General features: G+C 53.0%; 1 protein-coding gene across 1 annotated transcript in view; it reads left to right on the forward strand.

Moving 5' to 3' along the window:
* The first annotated feature begins 786 nt into the window (after positions 1-786).
* ANO8 (anoctamin 8) overlaps positions 787-17,795 on the forward strand; it is a 49,062-nt gene continuing 32,053 nt past the window's right edge. Inside the window, exon 1 of the mRNA XM_078612421.1 lies at positions 787-1,115. Within this exon, the coding sequence (XP_078468547.1) occupies positions 947-1,115 (169 nt within the window). The 5' untranslated portion in view covers positions 787-946. The remainder of the gene's footprint in view (positions 1,116-17,795) is intronic.

Below are 17,795 nucleotides of genomic sequence, written 5' to 3' on the forward strand. Positions count from 1 at the left end.
TGGCTTAGTGTGGCATGGGGTCTGGCTTAGTGTGGCATGGGGTCTGGCTTAGTGTGGCATGGGGTCTGGCTTAGTGTGGCATGGGGTCTGGCTTAGTGTGGCATGGGGTCTGGCTTAGTGTGGCATGGGGTCTGGCTTAGTGTAGCATGGGGTCTGGCTTAGTGTGGCATGGGGTCTGACTTAGTGTGGCATGGGGTCTGACTTAGTGTGGCATGGGGTCTGGCTTAGTGTGGCATGGGGTCTGGCTTAGTGAGGCATGGGGTCTGGCTTAGTGTGGCATGGGGTCTGGCTTAGTGTGGCATGGGGTCTGGCTTAGTGTGGCATGGGGTCTGGCTTAGTGTAGCATGGGGTCTGGCTTAGTGTGGCATGGGGTCTGGCTTAGTGTGGCATGGGGTCTGGCTTAGTGTGGCATGGGGTCTGGCTTAGTGTAGCATGGGGTCTGGCTTAGTGTGGCATGGGGTCTGGCTTAGTGTGGCATGGGGTCTGGCTTAGTGTGGCATGGGGTCTGACTTAGTGTGGCATGGGGTCTGACTTAGTGTGGCATGGGGTCTGACTTAGTGTGGCATGGGGTCTGACTTAGTGTGGCATGGGGTCTGACTTAGTGTGGCATGGGGTCTGGCTTTGTGTGAAAGTGTATCTGGCTTTGCATGGCATGGGGGGGTGGGGTGTTCGAGGGAACGCGTGGAGGCGTGGGTAACCCTGAAAGGGGCGGTTCTAATCTGGTGGGCGGGGCTTACATTCGAAAGGGGGCGGGGTAGTAAGGTGTGGGTCGCCCCCCCCCGCCCCCTCGGTGCGCGCCGGTTCCTTAGAGCTGCCAGACGCTCCAGAGGGAGGAGGAGGTGGTGGTGGTGCTGGTGGTGGCGTGCGTGAGAGAGCGAGCGAGCGAGAGCGCGAGAGAAAGCCCCCTTTGTGTTTGAACGAAGAGGAAGCCCGCCTGGCAGGGGCCATGCAGGACGCGGGCGCCAGGCAGCGCAAGTCGGCCTCCAGCGGCAGCGGCTCCTCGGGTGCGGACAGCATGGGAGCTCCCTCCGCCACCGGCACCACCACGGGCACCACCACGGGCAGCAGCAGCAGCACCACGAGCAGCAGCAGCAGCAAGGGAGCGCACGTGCTGGGTAAGGGTCGCTGCGCGGTCGTGACAGCGGCAGAGCGGTGGGAGTGGGGGAGGTGCAGGGGGTGGTGGTGGTGGGGGGTGGTGGTGGTTTGGGGGGGGTGGGTGGTGGTGGGGGGGGGGCTGGTGGTGGTTTTGGGGGGGTGGGGGTGGTGGTGGGGGGGGTGGGGGTGGTGGTGGGGGGGTGGTGGTGGTGGGGGGGGGGTGGTGGTGGTGGTGGGGGGGGGTGGTGGTGGTGGTGGGGGGGGTGGTGGTGGTGGTGGGGGGGGGTGGTGGTGGTGGTGGTGGGGGGGGGTGGTGGTGGTGGTGGTGGTGGGGGGGGGTGGTGGTGGTGGTGGGGGGGGGGTGGTGGTGGTGGTGGGGGGGTGGTGGTGGTGGGTGGTGGGGGGGGGTGGTGGTGGTGGGGGGGGTGGTGGTGTGGTGGTGGGGGGGAGGCGCGGGGGGTGGGGGAGGTGCGGGGGGGTGGTGGTGTGGTGGTGGGGGGGAGGCGCGGGGGGTGGGGGAGGTGCGGGGGGTGGTGGTGGTGGGGGGGAGGCGCGGGGGGTGGGGGAGGTGGTGGGGGGGTGGTGGTGGTGGGGGGGCTGGTGGTGGTGGTGGTGGTGGGGGGGGGTGGTGGTGGTGGTGGTGGGGGGGGGTGGTGGTGGTGGGGGGGTGGTGGTGGTGGGTGGTGGGGGGGGTGGTGGTGGTGGGGGGGGGTGGTGGTGTGGTGGTGGGGGGGAGGCGCGGGGGGTGGGGGAGGTGCGGGGGGTGGTGGTGTGGTGGTGGGGGGGAGGCGCGGGGGGTGAGGGGTTGTGGTGGTGGTGGTGGTGGGGGGGGGTGGTGGTGGTGGTGGGGGGGTGGTGGTGGTGGGTGGTGGGGGGGGTGGTGGTGGTGGGGGGGGTGGTGGTGTGGTGGTGGGGGGGAGGCGCGGGGGGTGGGGGAGGTGCGGGGGGTGGTGGTGTGGTGGTGGGGGGGAGGCGCGGGGGGTGGGGGAGGTGCGGGGGGTGGTGGTGGTGGGGGGGAGGCGCGGGGGGTGGGGGAGGTGCGGGGGGTGGTGGTGGTGGGGGGTGGCAGTACTAACGCAGTGCAGTAACAAGGCGGTGTGTAGCAAAGGCAGGGCTCCAGAACGACAACAACAACAAAAACCCACAACAAAGCAGCGCAATGCAGTGGGGACGTCGCGGCGCTGTTCTAGCAACGGCACCGCGATCAGCCCGGGGCTGAACTCCGGAAAATGTTTGCCCGCTTCAGCTCCCTCGCTGTTGGGGGTGCTGGACAGCCGCATGCAGCAACAGCACAGGACTGAGTGTGTGTGTGGACGTGGAACAATGCAGCAGTACAACACTCGGAGAATAACAGTGCAGTGTTTTCTGTATGAAACAGCAGCGGCAGTACGCGGTGCAGCTCGCCAACAATGCAGAGCTGCACGGCACAGCAGAGGGGAAGGCCAGCACAAGATGCAGCACTAGCAGTGCGCAGGACACACACGCGGCAGCACGCACAATAACAACACAGCAATGGGGAGTACGCAATGCGTTAGCAACACAGGCATAGCTGTAAACCCCTTAGCAGTGCCCTACCTTATTCGAGACAAATTCAGACCGTATTGGTCACCCCCCGTGCCCCTTTAAAATGTCAACGTTCATCCTACAAAGTCACATCACAGCAGCTCGCGATGCAGCACAACGCAGCCGGACAGCACATTACGAGCACAGTGAAACTCATTGCAGTATGCAGCAGCAGCAACAACAGCACGTGGTTTTCCTCTCCTCTTGCAATACCACGTGAATGTAAGACAATGCAGGGTGCCACAAGGTGGCGTAGGACGCGCCCCCGCCGCGGAGATGGAGCAATGAAACCCCACGCCCTTGCAGGGGCTAGGCGGATTGTTGCCATGCAGGACCGTACATTTAGAGCCCTTTGTCAATTCACTCCTAGATGGGCCCCCATTGTCGTGTGTGCCACGGGAATTATTTTACCTAACTTGACCATGCTGGTTAATTATGGTCCAGGCACTATCCAGGCTTTAAGCCTGCTTAGCGTCCGAGAGCTCGTGAGATTGGGCGCAATTCTGGGTGATTTTCTCGCAAGCCCCAGTACAATATGGGACTCGAGCATTTCACTTTTCGCAGCACGGCATGCAAACCTGGCGCAACGTGGCTGCTTCGCTAAACCACGCTTTGTACGGTCCAGCTGCGCCAACCACTGGTCTTGACGCCGGCCATCGAGGTAGCCACCTTGATACTGGCCTTAGCCTACAGCAGGGTTCGCCAACTAAAACAACAAAAAGAGATTTTTTTTTTCGCATTCTGTGAAAAACCGCCAAATATTTCCAATGCGTGTGAATACGAGACGAGGGTCCTTAATAAATAACGCTGCGGAGCAGTCGTTTATGAGCCCCAGGTTGCTGACCCCTGCCCATGATGAACTGGACTCCCATGGTAAACTGGACTTCCATGGTGAACTGGACTTCCATGGTCAAGGGTCCGCAACCAAAATAACAATAACATTTTTTTTCGAATTTCAAAAGCCGCACTGCAGCCCTTAAAAGATCAGCAGGTTACCATCCCCTGGTCTAGAGGATCTGGCCTTGCCTGGCCATGACAAAGACCTCAACCTAAACATCTCCAGGCCGTAGCCTTGGCTTGCGCCTTGTGGCTCCCACGTAGACCTGCTGCCACCCTGTCACGGTTGTCCGAAGATTGTCCCCTTTATGTCCTGGGAAATCTAGAATAAGTCTTCCCCGTGACGTGAAAGGTCTTGCTTTCTGTCCATTGCGTAAAAAATACACCATTCGAGACAATATGTTTACGTGGTTCTCTGTCTCTGGTCATCTTGTATTGTGAGGTTTTCATCTTTTTACCACGGTGTCCCCCCCCCCCCCCCCTGTTTTTAACTTATAGGTGGTAACCCTCGCTCATGGCCTCAGCCTCGGCCTTGGCCTTGCGGATCCAGGCCTTTAATCCAAAACTGGTTTCCGGCCAAAAGGTCGTAGCACAGCTTGGGAGTCTGTGCCGTTCTATTTTGATCAGATCACCGGGGGAAAGAACGCACGGCAGCGATAGGCGTCAGTGGTTGGCATGGGCACCCCCGGGTTGCAACGAATGAAATGGGGATGGTCCCACCATCCAATTTTCTCATTGCCCCTTTATAACCTGGTGCCTGGGCACCCTCACCCCCTTCGAGCTCCCCCCACACCACCGGTAAGCACGCTTGGCAAATGTACGGTGTGAAAGAAGTTTAAGCGTACACACATCCCGGTGGGGCTCGGTGAAGTTACGCCGCCTGCAGTTGTGATGGGACAAGTTGCGTAAAATATCCCGAGTATAATTCTGTCGTAATTTGGCAATTTGCCAACATCATCATCATTATTATTCGTGTGTTTTTTAATTCCAGCTGTGCTGTAAGTGGTTAATGTCGCTCAGGGGAGGTCAGCCACGCTGAGCTGGTGCCACCGATTACCCGGTTTCAAATCTGTGCAAACAGCCGTAGTGTCTAAACCGGATTCTCAAGTGGAGCCAGTTGATTCTCTCATCCTGGACACCGTTGACTTCACACGCCGCTACCGCCCCACCACCACCACCCTCATATGAAATTTGATTTTGCATTAAATTTGACTACATTCCTCCTCGAAGAATGAAACCAATCAATTTTGATTGACATGTGATGAACACTTATTGCAAGGCATGTACATGGCGTGGCCCTCGAGTGGGATGAAGTGGCCTTTTGAAGTTGCTTAAGAAGTTGTTCTACGACGTCACCCAACGCGGCCATTCTCCGGCACGGGGTGATGCGCTGCTATCTTCGGATTTCCAAATGCAAAAATATTGCCCTCTTCGTGACGTGACACTGTTAGGGCAGTTGAAATATAATTGGGAGAGAGAAAAAAAACCCATCAATTTCTACCGTGCTGCTAGTGTCATGATACAAAGACATTCTGCAGTGAGCAGTGCACCACCTTGTGTCAGAGAGTGGGCCCCAGAAAACAGTGTCGCAGAGAGACTTGTTCACCTGTTATTCAGCCAGGTGAAACGCACTTGAATTGATATCCCACACCTCCAAATTAGCACGGTAGGCTACGTACGGTGCGAAAAAAGTTCAGCATACATATTCCAGATGGAAACATACTGAGATTGGTGCAAGTCTGATGATGGATTTTAAGATTAAGTCAAATGAAAGTTGAATGTATTGGTCATCATTGCCCTTCGTCAGGACTTCCGCTGTGATGTCTTATTTGTTTATTTACTTGCCAATTCCCATCGGTCACGCGCCATGAGACGAATCATGCACTCGGATCTCTCGGAACAGGGCCAATCCATCACGGTAGAGAATGTCCCGGGGAAGAAGATACCGCAGAGCCAGCTCTAAGAGCCCTTCGAGTGATATGCATATGAGAGTAATGTTCATCGTGTAACGATAAAACCGTTATTTTCATTTGCAGAGCTGTAATTTGGCCAAATTCGTTGCAGTGACGTTTAATCTGATGGGTTTATTTTTGTGCGCAGTCGTTGGTGACCAGGCCTAGTCCCATCAACTGACGACAATTTAGGTCGCCCATTTGCTCACGGGCGGCTGGAACCCGGATTCGAACCCAGGTTCTCAGCGGTGCCGGCTGAGCGCTTTGACCTCTTAGCCACCTGGTCATCTCGGCAGTTTTTTTCAAATAATAAAACAGACCTGGGTGAACCACGGTAAGGTGTTGGTTACGGCCGAGGGCACATTTGCCTCGAAAGATGATGTATAACGAGATAAGAATAACAATGACAGCAGCTTAAAGATCTTTTTCAAGGCTTCTTTTTTTCAAACTGCCAACAGTCAGGTCAAGTTTTCTCCATACACCGTGGCAGGGAATGGTGGGGCGGCACTTGCCGCCCTTGCTAGCGCTCTTCACTCGTTTGCCGGCAGCGTTTCTCTCGTTCGCCGGGCTACTCTTGAAGCCCTGGGCGCAGCGGTGGTGCAGTGTTTAGCGGATCTCGCTTTGAATCCGTTTCCCCAAGTTTGACGACGAGCGGTATCCGAGAGAGCCCTGGGTCCTCTTCTTTGCAACCACCACTGACCAGTGTGGAGGAGGAATCTCCAAGACCGAAAGATGGAGTGAGGCCTTCATTCAGCAGTGCATTGGTCATGGCTAATGATAATGATGATTCGCTTCTACGGCCGTCTGGAACGCTCTTCCTTCCAACAGGAATCCACTGGAGCTATGCACTTTTAAATAATCTAGATTGAAAACTCATCTCTTTAGAATTGCTTGTGGTATTTAAATTTTTGTCCTTCCCGGCACCTCCGATTAGCACGGTTGGCTACGTACGATGCGAAAGAAGTTCAGCATAGATACATATTTGACAGTGAGGATATAACTCTTTTCATATCAAGTGCTGTATGTTAAATATTGAAGGGGGGGGGGGGAAGTAGTGGCGAAGTGGAACAGCAGTCGGCAAAATGTATTTTGACCCTAATGACCTCGATTCAATTGCCAACCATGGCAAATACTGGTATCAAGTGGAGAGTGACATCCGAACTGGTTCTGCGCCCCCCCCCCCCCACAACTCTCCGAGCATAGTAAGGCCTTCGTCTAGCAGTGGATTGGCGAAGTCGTGGACATGTACACGACCTGGAGTAGTGGCCACCGGAGCAATGTGACGGTGTGCGAGACCGAACCCTGCACACTTGCGGCACATCGGCCGTAGTCGCGTGTGGCCGGCGCCTTGTGCAGGCGATGGTGTTGTCTCTCCGTGCGACCGCCCGACTCGGAGAGTGCTTTGCAGGACGTGGGGGTGCACGGAGCGCCTCAACCCGTCTCGAGCCACGGATCCCGTCAACCTTCCTGCTTTTCCCGTCGACGTCTTTCACCTTTTCCCATGGACGTTCCTGCTTTTCCCGTTAACGTTCCTCCTTTTCCCGTCGACCCCTCGCCTTCTTCCCGTTGCTCTCTCCTCCTCCTGCAGCTGCGACACACGTGGCCCAGCTTCACGAAAACTCAGCTGCGATTAATGAATTTGATTCGAAACGATTTAAGTTTTTTTTTTGGCAGTCAATAGTTGGGGCGAATTGTCGCCCGGCTTTAGTAACTATGGAAGCGTTGCGCACGTCGCTCGGGAGCTGAATTAAATCGTTTTGGCCGACCAGAATGTCACACATTCACCAGGCTTGCTTCTAAAGCCGTCCGCTGGCTCGCAATCCTTGCCGACCTTAAGAGGTGCTCGCTCACGACACATGTCCTCTGCGGCCTACAATACTCTGTGCTGATGGGTCTTTGTAGAATGCAGCAGAGGAGGCTCTGTTGGTGGATCCTGTTGTGAGCGTTTAGCTGCAAAAGTAACGATTCTATCCTTGCGATTACTTGCAAGGAGATATTAGATACATGTGCTCTCCTGCCTGACTCCTGTTATCCGCGAAAATACGTGGATATATGGAATAATTTTCACCCCTGTAGTGGCCACTTTTGTAGATGCTTTTTGTCCATGAATAGGGTGACTTTGCCTTGCTAATCTTGTAATTAGTAATGATGTGTGTACGGTGAACTTCTTTCGCACCGTAACGTAGCTAACCGTGCTAATCGGAGGTGCGGGGGAAGGACAACAAACTAAACGATGACAACTTAATAAGAAAAAAATGTACTACCCTTCGTCAGTCCCCGGATGGATGAAAGGTCTCACTGTGCTCTTTCATTCACGGGGTGTCGTTTAACCGTACTTCACCAAACTGCTCGGTGCAGATGGGCGATGGAAGTGTGGGTAACCCCGACACACATTCAGATCTCACTCGCTACTGATGTTAGCCGTGGCTTGGGATTTTACTAATCGGGACCACCGCTGTTGATTGTTCGTATTCTAGATTTGAAGTTTTTGTGACTGCAATGATCCATACTCTTTGGTTCTTTCGGTAGTCACGTAGGTAAAAAAAAATGAAACCAACTAAATTAAATCACGACGTTTCGGGCGCAACACAAGCGTCCTTCATCAGGTGGGGACCACCACAGCGAAAACAATCGCTGAAGTGTGGATACTTCAGCGATTATTTTGTATGCATACTTTACCAACAGATCCGAAGATTGTACGAATCTTCTTGGTTCTTTCGGTAAAGTCACGTAGAATGGAAATAATAAAATAATAAAGTAAAACATTATAAGATAATTCTCACGACGTTTCGGCCACAACGCAAGCAGCCGTCCTCAGTTGAAGACCAGGTCTGTCGGGGAGACAGCTGTCTCCGTCGTGAGAATTATCTTATAAAGTTTTATTTTATTATTGTATTATTTCCATTCTACGTGACTTTACCGAAAAAACCAAGAAGATGAATCCCTGCAGTCACGAAAGCTTTAAATCGAGATTGTACGAATGTTCAACTTCCTTTGCACCGTACGTAGCCAACCACGCTGATCGGAGGTGCGACTGTCCAACAACGTGCTGCTCCTTTAATCAAGCCAGGAGCAATCATATGGGCTGACATTCGTGAAGATGATTCTATGTACGTCCTGCGTGTTTGTCATCATCACTATCTTCATCCATGGTCAATCCACTGCTTGTTTCATTGTATGTAACGGCAGAGATTAGAGATTAATAAAGTGCAACCATAACCACAATCATATAAACAGACATTTATTTTATAGCAATATACTGGAGGGGACATTTTGAGCATATTTGAATTTTGGGGGGGGGGATGTGTCCCCCCAATATATATTATAATTACGGCCTTGCTTCACGGTACCACGACGCAACAATAGATTTTACTAATTACCATGGCATATAAAAAAATAGTATACCACGTAGGCGCTCAAGTTTAATTTGTGTTATGTATTATATAGTTTTGCATCAAACTAGGACCGATTGGCACCGTTGGCTACGTACAGTGCGAAAGAAGTTGAACATACATAGCACAGAAGGTAATTGCCTATAGGGCATTTGGCAGTTTACCAGCGTTGATTTAGTCAAGCTGTGAAGCCTTGACTGCTGATGATGTTTTTTGTGTTCTTTGTAGAGTGGCATTAATACAAATTGAATCTCACAATCGCTGAGGGACCACATGACAAGCGGGGAAGGCAGCGGCGGCCACGTGGTGAGCCTGCGCTCCCCACAATTGCCCAAGTTCTGTGGTCCTCTCCATACGGAATGTCGAAGGTGCTGCAGAGCTCGCCTGTTTAAAACCGATGCTACCGACAAAATTCTCTCCCGGAAAGCCTTAAAATACTTTTTTGTTTGTTTTACACGGAGAGGCAAATATGGGACGGAGGTGTATCATCCGCTAATTTAATTTAGTTAAAACAAAATAAACGCTGAATGTGCAGACATGGCAAGACTGTATTTGCCACGATCAAAGGGTAAGCAATATATGGCCGGTAATCAATGATTTAGGTTGAGTAACAACAAAGCCTGTTGCACTTTCTGGTGTCGTTGAAAAGTGAAAAGCAAAACTGCTCCTCGAGGATTCGTCAGCAGTCCACGAGGAAATGGTTGGGTTGCACGCAAGTTGCACGCAAGTTGCACGCAAGTTACACGCAAATTACACGCAAGTTGCATGCAAGTTGCACGCAAGTTACACGCAAGTTGCACGCAAGTTGCACGCAAGTTACACGCAAGTTACACGCAAGTTACACGCAAGTTGCACGCAAGTTGCACGCAAGTTGCACGCAAGTTACACGCAAATTGCACGCAAGTTGCACGCAAGTTGCACGCAAGTTACACGCAAGTTGCACGCAAGTTGCACGCAAGTTGCACGCAAGCTGCACGCGTGGTACGGGCCACCAGGATTGCGGGCTGTGACGACACGACGCGACGCGCAAGGGCCACGCGGCACGCGAGTCGACGGCGTGTGCCCGCGTGCGGAGCAGCACAGCAAGTAGGTGGTGGCTGACCCAGCTGCCCCCCCGTACCGTGAGAACCCGTTGTCGCTTGAAAGCTTCTCAAAGGTGGCTCTGCGGTGTCCGTTCCCGCGGGCCGTTTTCTCTTTTTGCGCGAAGGTTGTTGCGAGTCGATGGTTTGAGGGCGGCCGCCAATGACGGCGCAAGATCTCATCGAAATTTGGTACCCGCATTTAATTTTGGCTAAATTTCACTTCTGGGAATGAAACATTTCCGTCTTGACGTGTGCGTGTGTTGCTCTCTTGTGGCAATGACAGGAGGGCACTGCTGCCCCTTTAATGTGTGAACCGGAGGTTACTTAGAGAGACCTCGGCGGTAACTCTGTGAAGTCCACCTCAGGTGAGACCACTTCTCTAACCAGGGTGGGTTGCACATTCCGCTGCGAGAGATCCAAAACGATGCTTTGTCTCGTCACATGACGGGGGTTTATGTGGGCAAACAATATTTGCAAAGAAATCAGTCAGCAGTTTCTGCAGCACAGGCTGTACTTTAACCAAAAGCCGTCTAACCTCGGGGCAAACGTGATTGCATTACAAGATCCACACACGGTGGCATGGCATTAAAGCTGATGTGGAACTGTCCTGGGAGGGGCTTCTTACCTGTTTGAGTTTCTATTCTGAGCTAGGAGTTGTTATGGTGGTGGTGGGTGGTGGTTGGGTGGTGGTTGGGTGGAGGTGGGTGGTGGTTGGGTGGTGGTTGGGTGGAGGTGGGTGGTGGTTGGGTGGTGGGTGGAGATGGGTGGTGGTTGGGTGGAGGTGGGTGGTGGTTGGGTGGTGGGTGGTAGTTGGGTGGAGGTGGGTGGTGGTTGGGTGGTGGTTGGGTGGAGGTGGGTGGTGGTTGGGTGGTGGGTGGAGGTGGGTGGTGGTTGGGTGATAGTTGGGTGGAGGTGGGTGGTAGTTGGGTGGTGGTTGGGTGGTGGTTGGGTGGTGGTTGGGTGGTGGTTGGGTGGTGGTGGGTGGTGGGTGGGTGGTGGTTGGGTGATGGTGGGTGGTAGTTGAGTGGAGGTGGGTGGAGGTGGGTGGTGGTGGGTGGTGGTTGGGTGGAAATTGGGTGGTGGTGGGTGGTGGTTGGGTGGTGGTTGGGTGGTGGTGAGTGGTGGTACGACTGCACTGGGCATCATGTTAAATACAACACAGAGTACATTGGCAGCCATTTTGCCAAGTTAACTGCTTGATGAAGGCCTCGCCATACCTCACCAGACTCTGTTTAGTGCGGGATCGTGAAGGCAGGTGCATCAACATGGGATTGTAGTAGAGTACGACAAGAGATTCCGCTGCCCACACACACACACATCAGCCTGTAACGCCTGTTCCATGCGTGCCTGTCGCCAGCGCTGTCCAGGCTCTACTGCTTGACGGGATCGGGCACATTCCGGGCGATTTGTTCAGGGGCTCTACAATGTGGAGAGTTGTACAGCGTAGACATGTGGCCGCATGTCTAGACGCGACAGACCCTAGAGCAACAGCAGGCATGTGTATTGTACGGAGCGGTTTTCTTCATTGCAAGATCCCGCGAGCCACTAACGGCCACTGGCGGCCCCGAGGGGCCTTCAGTTCGGGCCTAGACAATCCGCACAGAATTAAGTCGCCCTCCATCATCATCATCGTCGTCGTGCTGCTGTCAAACCCAGCAATGGTTTCAAATGTGTGGCGGCCCCCACATTGACGATGTCTTACCGGCCAAAGTGCCCCCACCCCCCTCCTCCTCTGAAAATGAGTGATGACCACCGGTGATGTACAGGGAGAAAGCCCGTCCAGTCAGAGACAGAGCAAAATACCAAAAGGAGCATCGTGATGCGCAAAGCCCAGCAGCAGATTGCGCGGCTTCGGTCGGCGGTCGGCACTCGAAGTGAGGACCGCGATCCCCCTCCCCTGTGGTCCCCCCCCCCCCTCGTACTCGCCCCCCGCGATCAAACAAGTCGCTGAAGACGCCAGTGCACAGCAGCCAAAAGCAGTTCATGCGAACGCCGTCGCAAGAGGTCACACGATCGGTGCCAAAGCCCCTTTCCGCTGACTGCGGGCGCGATGAAGGAATGAACGTCTCGAGCCTAGACTTGTTGTACACGGGGGCAGGGAGTCGACGGCACAGATGGCTGGGAGAAGGGAGTTCCGGACAATGGGGGGAGGTTGGGGCACAGGGGATAATGAGCGACCTCCCGGATAGCAAAATGGGTTGTAGTGGATTGGGCGGGGGGGATTCTTGCGGAAGCTCGGGATTTGGTGGCTGTCATGCCACCCAGTGAGTTTCGTGCAAAGGTCGTCATTCATCCCTTCGTCTGTGATGTCTTTGTTCCTCCATTTGTGTCTCTTTCCCCGTCGCGGTGTTTTGCGTACGCGCAGAGCGCTTTGAGATGTCCCGGGCATTTGAGCACCGCTCGGTGAAATGCTATCTTTACCCAACGTAGCCGGGGAAGAGAGATTTTTTTTCACGGGAATTCTCCGGGAATAATTATTACGGAAGTTGCGGGCAGCATAGCATCTTAAAAGGGAATCGGGCTGGTCTTTTCCTCAACTATCGTAGGACAAACCAGAACAGCAACCGGTTCGCTCTGGGCTCAGAAAACCAATATCGTAATTGGGGGGGGAAAAAACGTGACCAAATTTTTTAACCGAATTTTAATGCCATCGTGACATTAAATGACGACAAAGAAAATTGTTTATAGTTTAGATCGCTCGGGTTGTTGTGACCCTCCCATGCGCCGCCCGCGCCCACCGTGCTCCCAGAACAAATGACCGCGACGACCATCGTGATGAACGCAGCCAAGTGACGAGGCGGGCACGATCATCTCGAGGACAACCGTCTCGGGGTACATTTGCCAAGGGCCAAGGCACCGGGACCGGTTATAAAGAATGTGACGGTGAGCCGGCCTCACGGAAGAGAGGAAACTGTGTCCAGCAAAAGGCACATACAGTCTAATAATTAATAATAATAAACACAACTCCGGTGCGCGTCTCCACATGTGAACAACAAATATGATGACGAGTAATTACATATGTGGGTTCAGCAGCGTAGTATGTACGTATGTTGAACTTCTCGCATTGTACGTAGCCAACCGTGCTAATTGAAGGTGTGGGGGAAGGACAACAAACTAAACGCAAAAAGTAGTTTCTAAGAAAACGAGTTTTTAATCTACATGTAAAAGTGCATAGATCCAGTGGCTTCCTTATATCAGAAGGCAGAGCGTTCCAGACGGCCGCAGAGGTAAATCTGAAAGCGCGCGATGCAGTGACCGTCTTTGTTCGATGGTTAGCCAAAAGCCGCTGCTGCTAGGATGACCGGAGATTGCGTGATGATGGTTTATGGTCCTTGACGAGATCGGCGAGGTATCGTGGTTCATTTATGGCCAGTGAACTGGGCATGTGGTGTGTTTTCGTGAAACCCTCTGCCACCTGACACAACCCAACAAATAAAATCGTCACGCGTTTAGCGCGCCGTTTGTTGTCGTTGTGGTTTCAGCCCAGCGGATAAGTTTCACAACATTTCTGGGAAAATTAACTGAGCAAAATCTTCACAAATTTTTGGTGAGACTCGTTCTTCAGCTTACCGTCGAGTGGAAGCAATAACAATTGACGCTGGTACATGTGACGGTCAAAATGCATCGCCTAGACAGCAGAAATACGGCTAGAATGCCACAAGGCCTTGCCCAAAAAATTTAATTGTGAATCATAATACTGACTGCGCAAATCTAAGTGCGGAGACGGAACGACGGAACGGAGTTTTTTTTTATTATTTTTGCCTTTGCCAACAGTGCTCCACATCAACGGATAACAAGCGTGTCGACGTTGCGGCTATTTTACGTTAAAGAGGGGCCCCATAGTTAATGTGGAGTGCTGTTTCCACTAGCATCTGGTGATCTGCCAGCGTTTGTTTAACACGCCTGCCTGCTGATGAGACCCAGGTGGTCGAAACCGGGCCCAAGGTTTGCTTAGCTTAAGCAAACTCTGCCTGGTAATGTTGGTCTCAAAAGCCAATTGGCCGATGGACTCGGACGCATTTTAGATGCATGCCTATATGCGGAGATACATCACGGAATTCTACTCATATTTGCTGTTACCTATGTATGAATGCTGAACTTCTTTCGCGCATCGTACGTAGCCAACCGTGCTAATCGGAGGTGTGGAGGAAGGACAACAAACTAAACGCAAAGAGCAGTCCTTAAGAAAATGAGTTTTCAATCAAATCTATAATGTGCCACAGCAGTGCATAAATGAAACGAGGCTGTCGTTGCACCTGGCAGGGTTGAGGTGGATCTTCTATCAGTGGAAGGAGACTGTTGCGATTCTGGGACACGGCAAACAGTGGAGGGGGGTCATCAGTGCTCTCGTCCACAGTGCGATGCCTCGCGAGGAACATTGGTCGACATCGCCACTGCTGAGTCGCAGACTGAGCATTCCCATTGGTCAACATCGCCACTGCCAGGTGGCAGACTGCGCATTCCCATTGGTCGACATCTCCACTGCCGAGTGGCAGACCGTGAATTCCCATTGGTCGACATCGCCACTCTTGTGTGACGACGTTGCAGAGGTTCGCGGTTCGAGCACCGAGGCCTCCCTGGTTAATACCACGATAAATACGTGCTCCGCATCACAGTGGGCATTATCTGAAAATGGTCCACATATTGCCAAATTTGAAATATTGCTCGCGAAAATCACCTAATTGGCTCAGACCATATACATAGCAGCATCGCCCCAACTTTTAAACCACCGTCGACTGTAACAATTTAATATAAACATAGCGCCTCTGCGATATCCCTGCGCAATGAGAGCGGTGCAAAATACCCTTGATTTATTTTTTAGGTTCCCGCTAAGATACGATCTCCCTCCCAGCAAGCGTCCCCCCCCACCCCCTGCCACGTCCGTCTCGGATCGTTAAAGGCCCCTTTTAAATCTCGAAGATTGCACACCTCGCCTAGCAGAGGTAAACGTTAGCGATTTTTCGCCCCCCTGAATCAGCATTTTGGCAAAGCTCTTGCCATTATATTTAACGCTCGAACGATTCCGGCGACAGCGGCGCGCCCTTGCACGTTCATAGCGTGCGGAGCCGACGATAAACGTGGCTCCCTCTTGGATGACCCAGATTCTCTCAGCTCGAGAACCTCCTGGGTAGTGGAGGAGGAGAGGGGAGGCCATGGGGTCGGCCTCATGCTGCATCAGATTGACCGCTCGTGTCGAGACTCGGGGATGGGAAGAGAGGTCACTTGGTGTCAGGAGGGACCCTTAGGACGGTGACTCGCTTGGGGGCTTTGAACCAGGAGGGGAACCCTCGGAGTTAGGGCTGGAGGAGGGTAGATGCCGCAATGCGCCGTCTCTGCGTAAACTCCCACGCTTATTGTGACTCGGTGCTCTGCTGCATTGGCACGGCAATCGTGAGTTTCGTCCGTGCTGCATTGTGGACTAAATTACTGATGTGGTTTTTTTTTTACTTTATGCTGCAATGCGGTGTCAATTTGCAGGTGGATTTTGCCTAGCAGGAACTGTGGCAGATCTTAGATGTTTATGTTAATAAGAGGATCGGTTGTTCAAGTGTTGTGGGTAGGTCAACGGGTCAAGAGGTCATCTGAGCCATTGTTGACGAAACTCAGGTTGCCGGGTTCATAGCGCAGAGCACCGACCACTGCGCCACCGCTCCCCCCCAATATGTAATTAATTGGTTTTATCATGGATGTTTAGCCAGATCGTTTACAAACATTATCTGTTTCATGGAGACCCACAGCTGAGATAGAATCTAGATAAATTGCTTTACCGATGTTTACGCCGGGGTATTATTGACTACGGAGTGGTGGCACGCAGGCTGGCTCGCTGTTAACCATTTGCCGTCCTTAGTTTGACCGCTGTAAACAGTTAACATAAGTGTCGAGCCACCTGCCTCATCGCTGTAGCCACCACTCCCTCGTGGACTGATAAAGAGATGAATTAGGTACATTTTTGACTATGCTGGTATGTGGTCAGAGTGGTGGCGCAGTGGTTAACACGCTGCATCATGGAGCTGGAAATCCGAGTTTGACTGCAAGCCATGGCTAACATCAGTGGCCACAAGCAGCCTTCACCAACCCGCACTGACCAGCGGGTTGGTGAAGTATGGTCAAACAACCCCCATGACCTATACAGTGCGAGGAGGCCTTCACCCAGCAGTGGCTTAATGATGAAGAAGTCTGAAACCGATTGTCCATATTATTTGACGAATCCGATCATTAATCGGCCGGTGGTTGGGTGGGTGCCAGGCGGATTGTCGCATCATCGCAGGATCGCGATGATCGATTGATGGCGGTGGCGACAGGGCGAGGCAGTCGTTCCCTGCGTGGCCAACGCGGCAATCTCTGTTTGCGTGCTGCGTGGCCACGTTGGGTTTGATCGCACCCACCGCGCCAGCGCGCGCTGCCCCGATGGCGCGTGGGGCAACATTATCCTCGCGAGCCACCTGGCCCCCCTGGCGATTTATCGGCTTTCGTCGGCGGATAACGCGGAGCCGCCGTGGCTCAACGCTTCCAGCTGGCCGGGGCCGTTTCACTTTTTGCCTCTCGACCAGACGGCTCTGGTTGCGGGCGCCAGCTCGGAGCCCGAAAGTCTCGAATGATCAAAATGTTCTCCCGCTGAAATCGATGTAAACTGGATCATGCTCATTTTCCTGTTGTACAACCTCGAATAAGTGGTGTGGAAGTTCCTCACCGCCAAATCGCTTTTAAGGAGGGGGGGGCGACCGTGGCCGCAATCAATATACATGTGTGCTCGTGCATCCATTTTTTTTTGTCAACATTGGGGTGTGCTATGCCATGCTCACACCTAGAGCCCGCAATTGGAACGTGGAGTTTCCACCGCTGGCTCGAAGGTTGTCAAGGGGGAAGCCGCCCGCAAGAGATGAGCGCCTCCGCCGTGCTCGTCGGAGGAGAGGAGAGGGATGGACTCGATTGTCATTGTCGCGGTGGGATTGGTAGAACGAGGAAGGAACGTGCATTTTACGTGCATTTGAAAAGTCACTCTAGCGCTGGTGTGGGTCTCCCCCAGTTCTCGTCAAAGCCTTTTTAATACATTTCACAAATTATTTGGTGATGCCCCTGCTACTGCTGCGTTGGCAGTGGGTGCACAAGCGAAAAACTCAACACATTCCTCAATAACGCTGTGGCCTTTAAGTAGGCGATTTTTTGCGTAATGGCCCTTTGTATGTATGATGTGTTGAACTTCTTTTTTGCACCGTACGCACCCAACCGTGCTAATCAGAGGCCCTTCTCGATAACACACCACGTTTGATCTCACCCCGTTTCGTCGGTTTGGCCAGTTTTCAATAGGACGAGGCCCCAATAGCAACACGATTATACACGACAGTTTCGTTTGCATTGGATCATCGTTAGTAGGGTCATCGCGACCCCACGTGGCAGAAACAGACGGAACGACGTACAGACGTACGCACGGCTGGGTTTTCAAGAGGGTTAAGTCCGCATGTGAGCAACACGACTTTTAGCACTGCAGATTTATTCATATTTGGATGATCGTTACAGTTATTAAATAGCTCCTGCTCCCCGTTAGGGACAGATGGGCGGCCAGAGCTGATGCATCAAAGTTTTCAACCCGAGTCAGATAAGCAGAGAACGTGTGACAGTGTAAATGATACAGACGTTGGCAAGCGACAAAGACATTGCAGTGGGAGGTCGTCGCTCATTCTCTTTCTGCCGCCCCTATAATCTGGAACTCCCTTACCCCCCCCGGCCATCCGTGCTTTGAAGACTTTGCTACCCTGTTCATGTCCAGGCTCGAAGTTTTTCCTCCCTGCACCGCCACCCCCTCTGCCTGCGACTCTTCGAAAAACCAACCGTGGCCACCGTTGACGCACAGCGCACCCTCGATATACGTGGCC

The sequence above is a fragment of the Lampetra planeri genome, chromosome 39 (assembly GCF_965212315.1).
Source record: "Lampetra planeri chromosome 39, kcLamPlan1.2.h2, whole genome shotgun sequence".
In the NCBI taxonomy this organism is placed as follows: domain Eukaryota; kingdom Metazoa; phylum Chordata; class Hyperoartia; order Petromyzontiformes; family Petromyzontidae; genus Lampetra; species Lampetra planeri.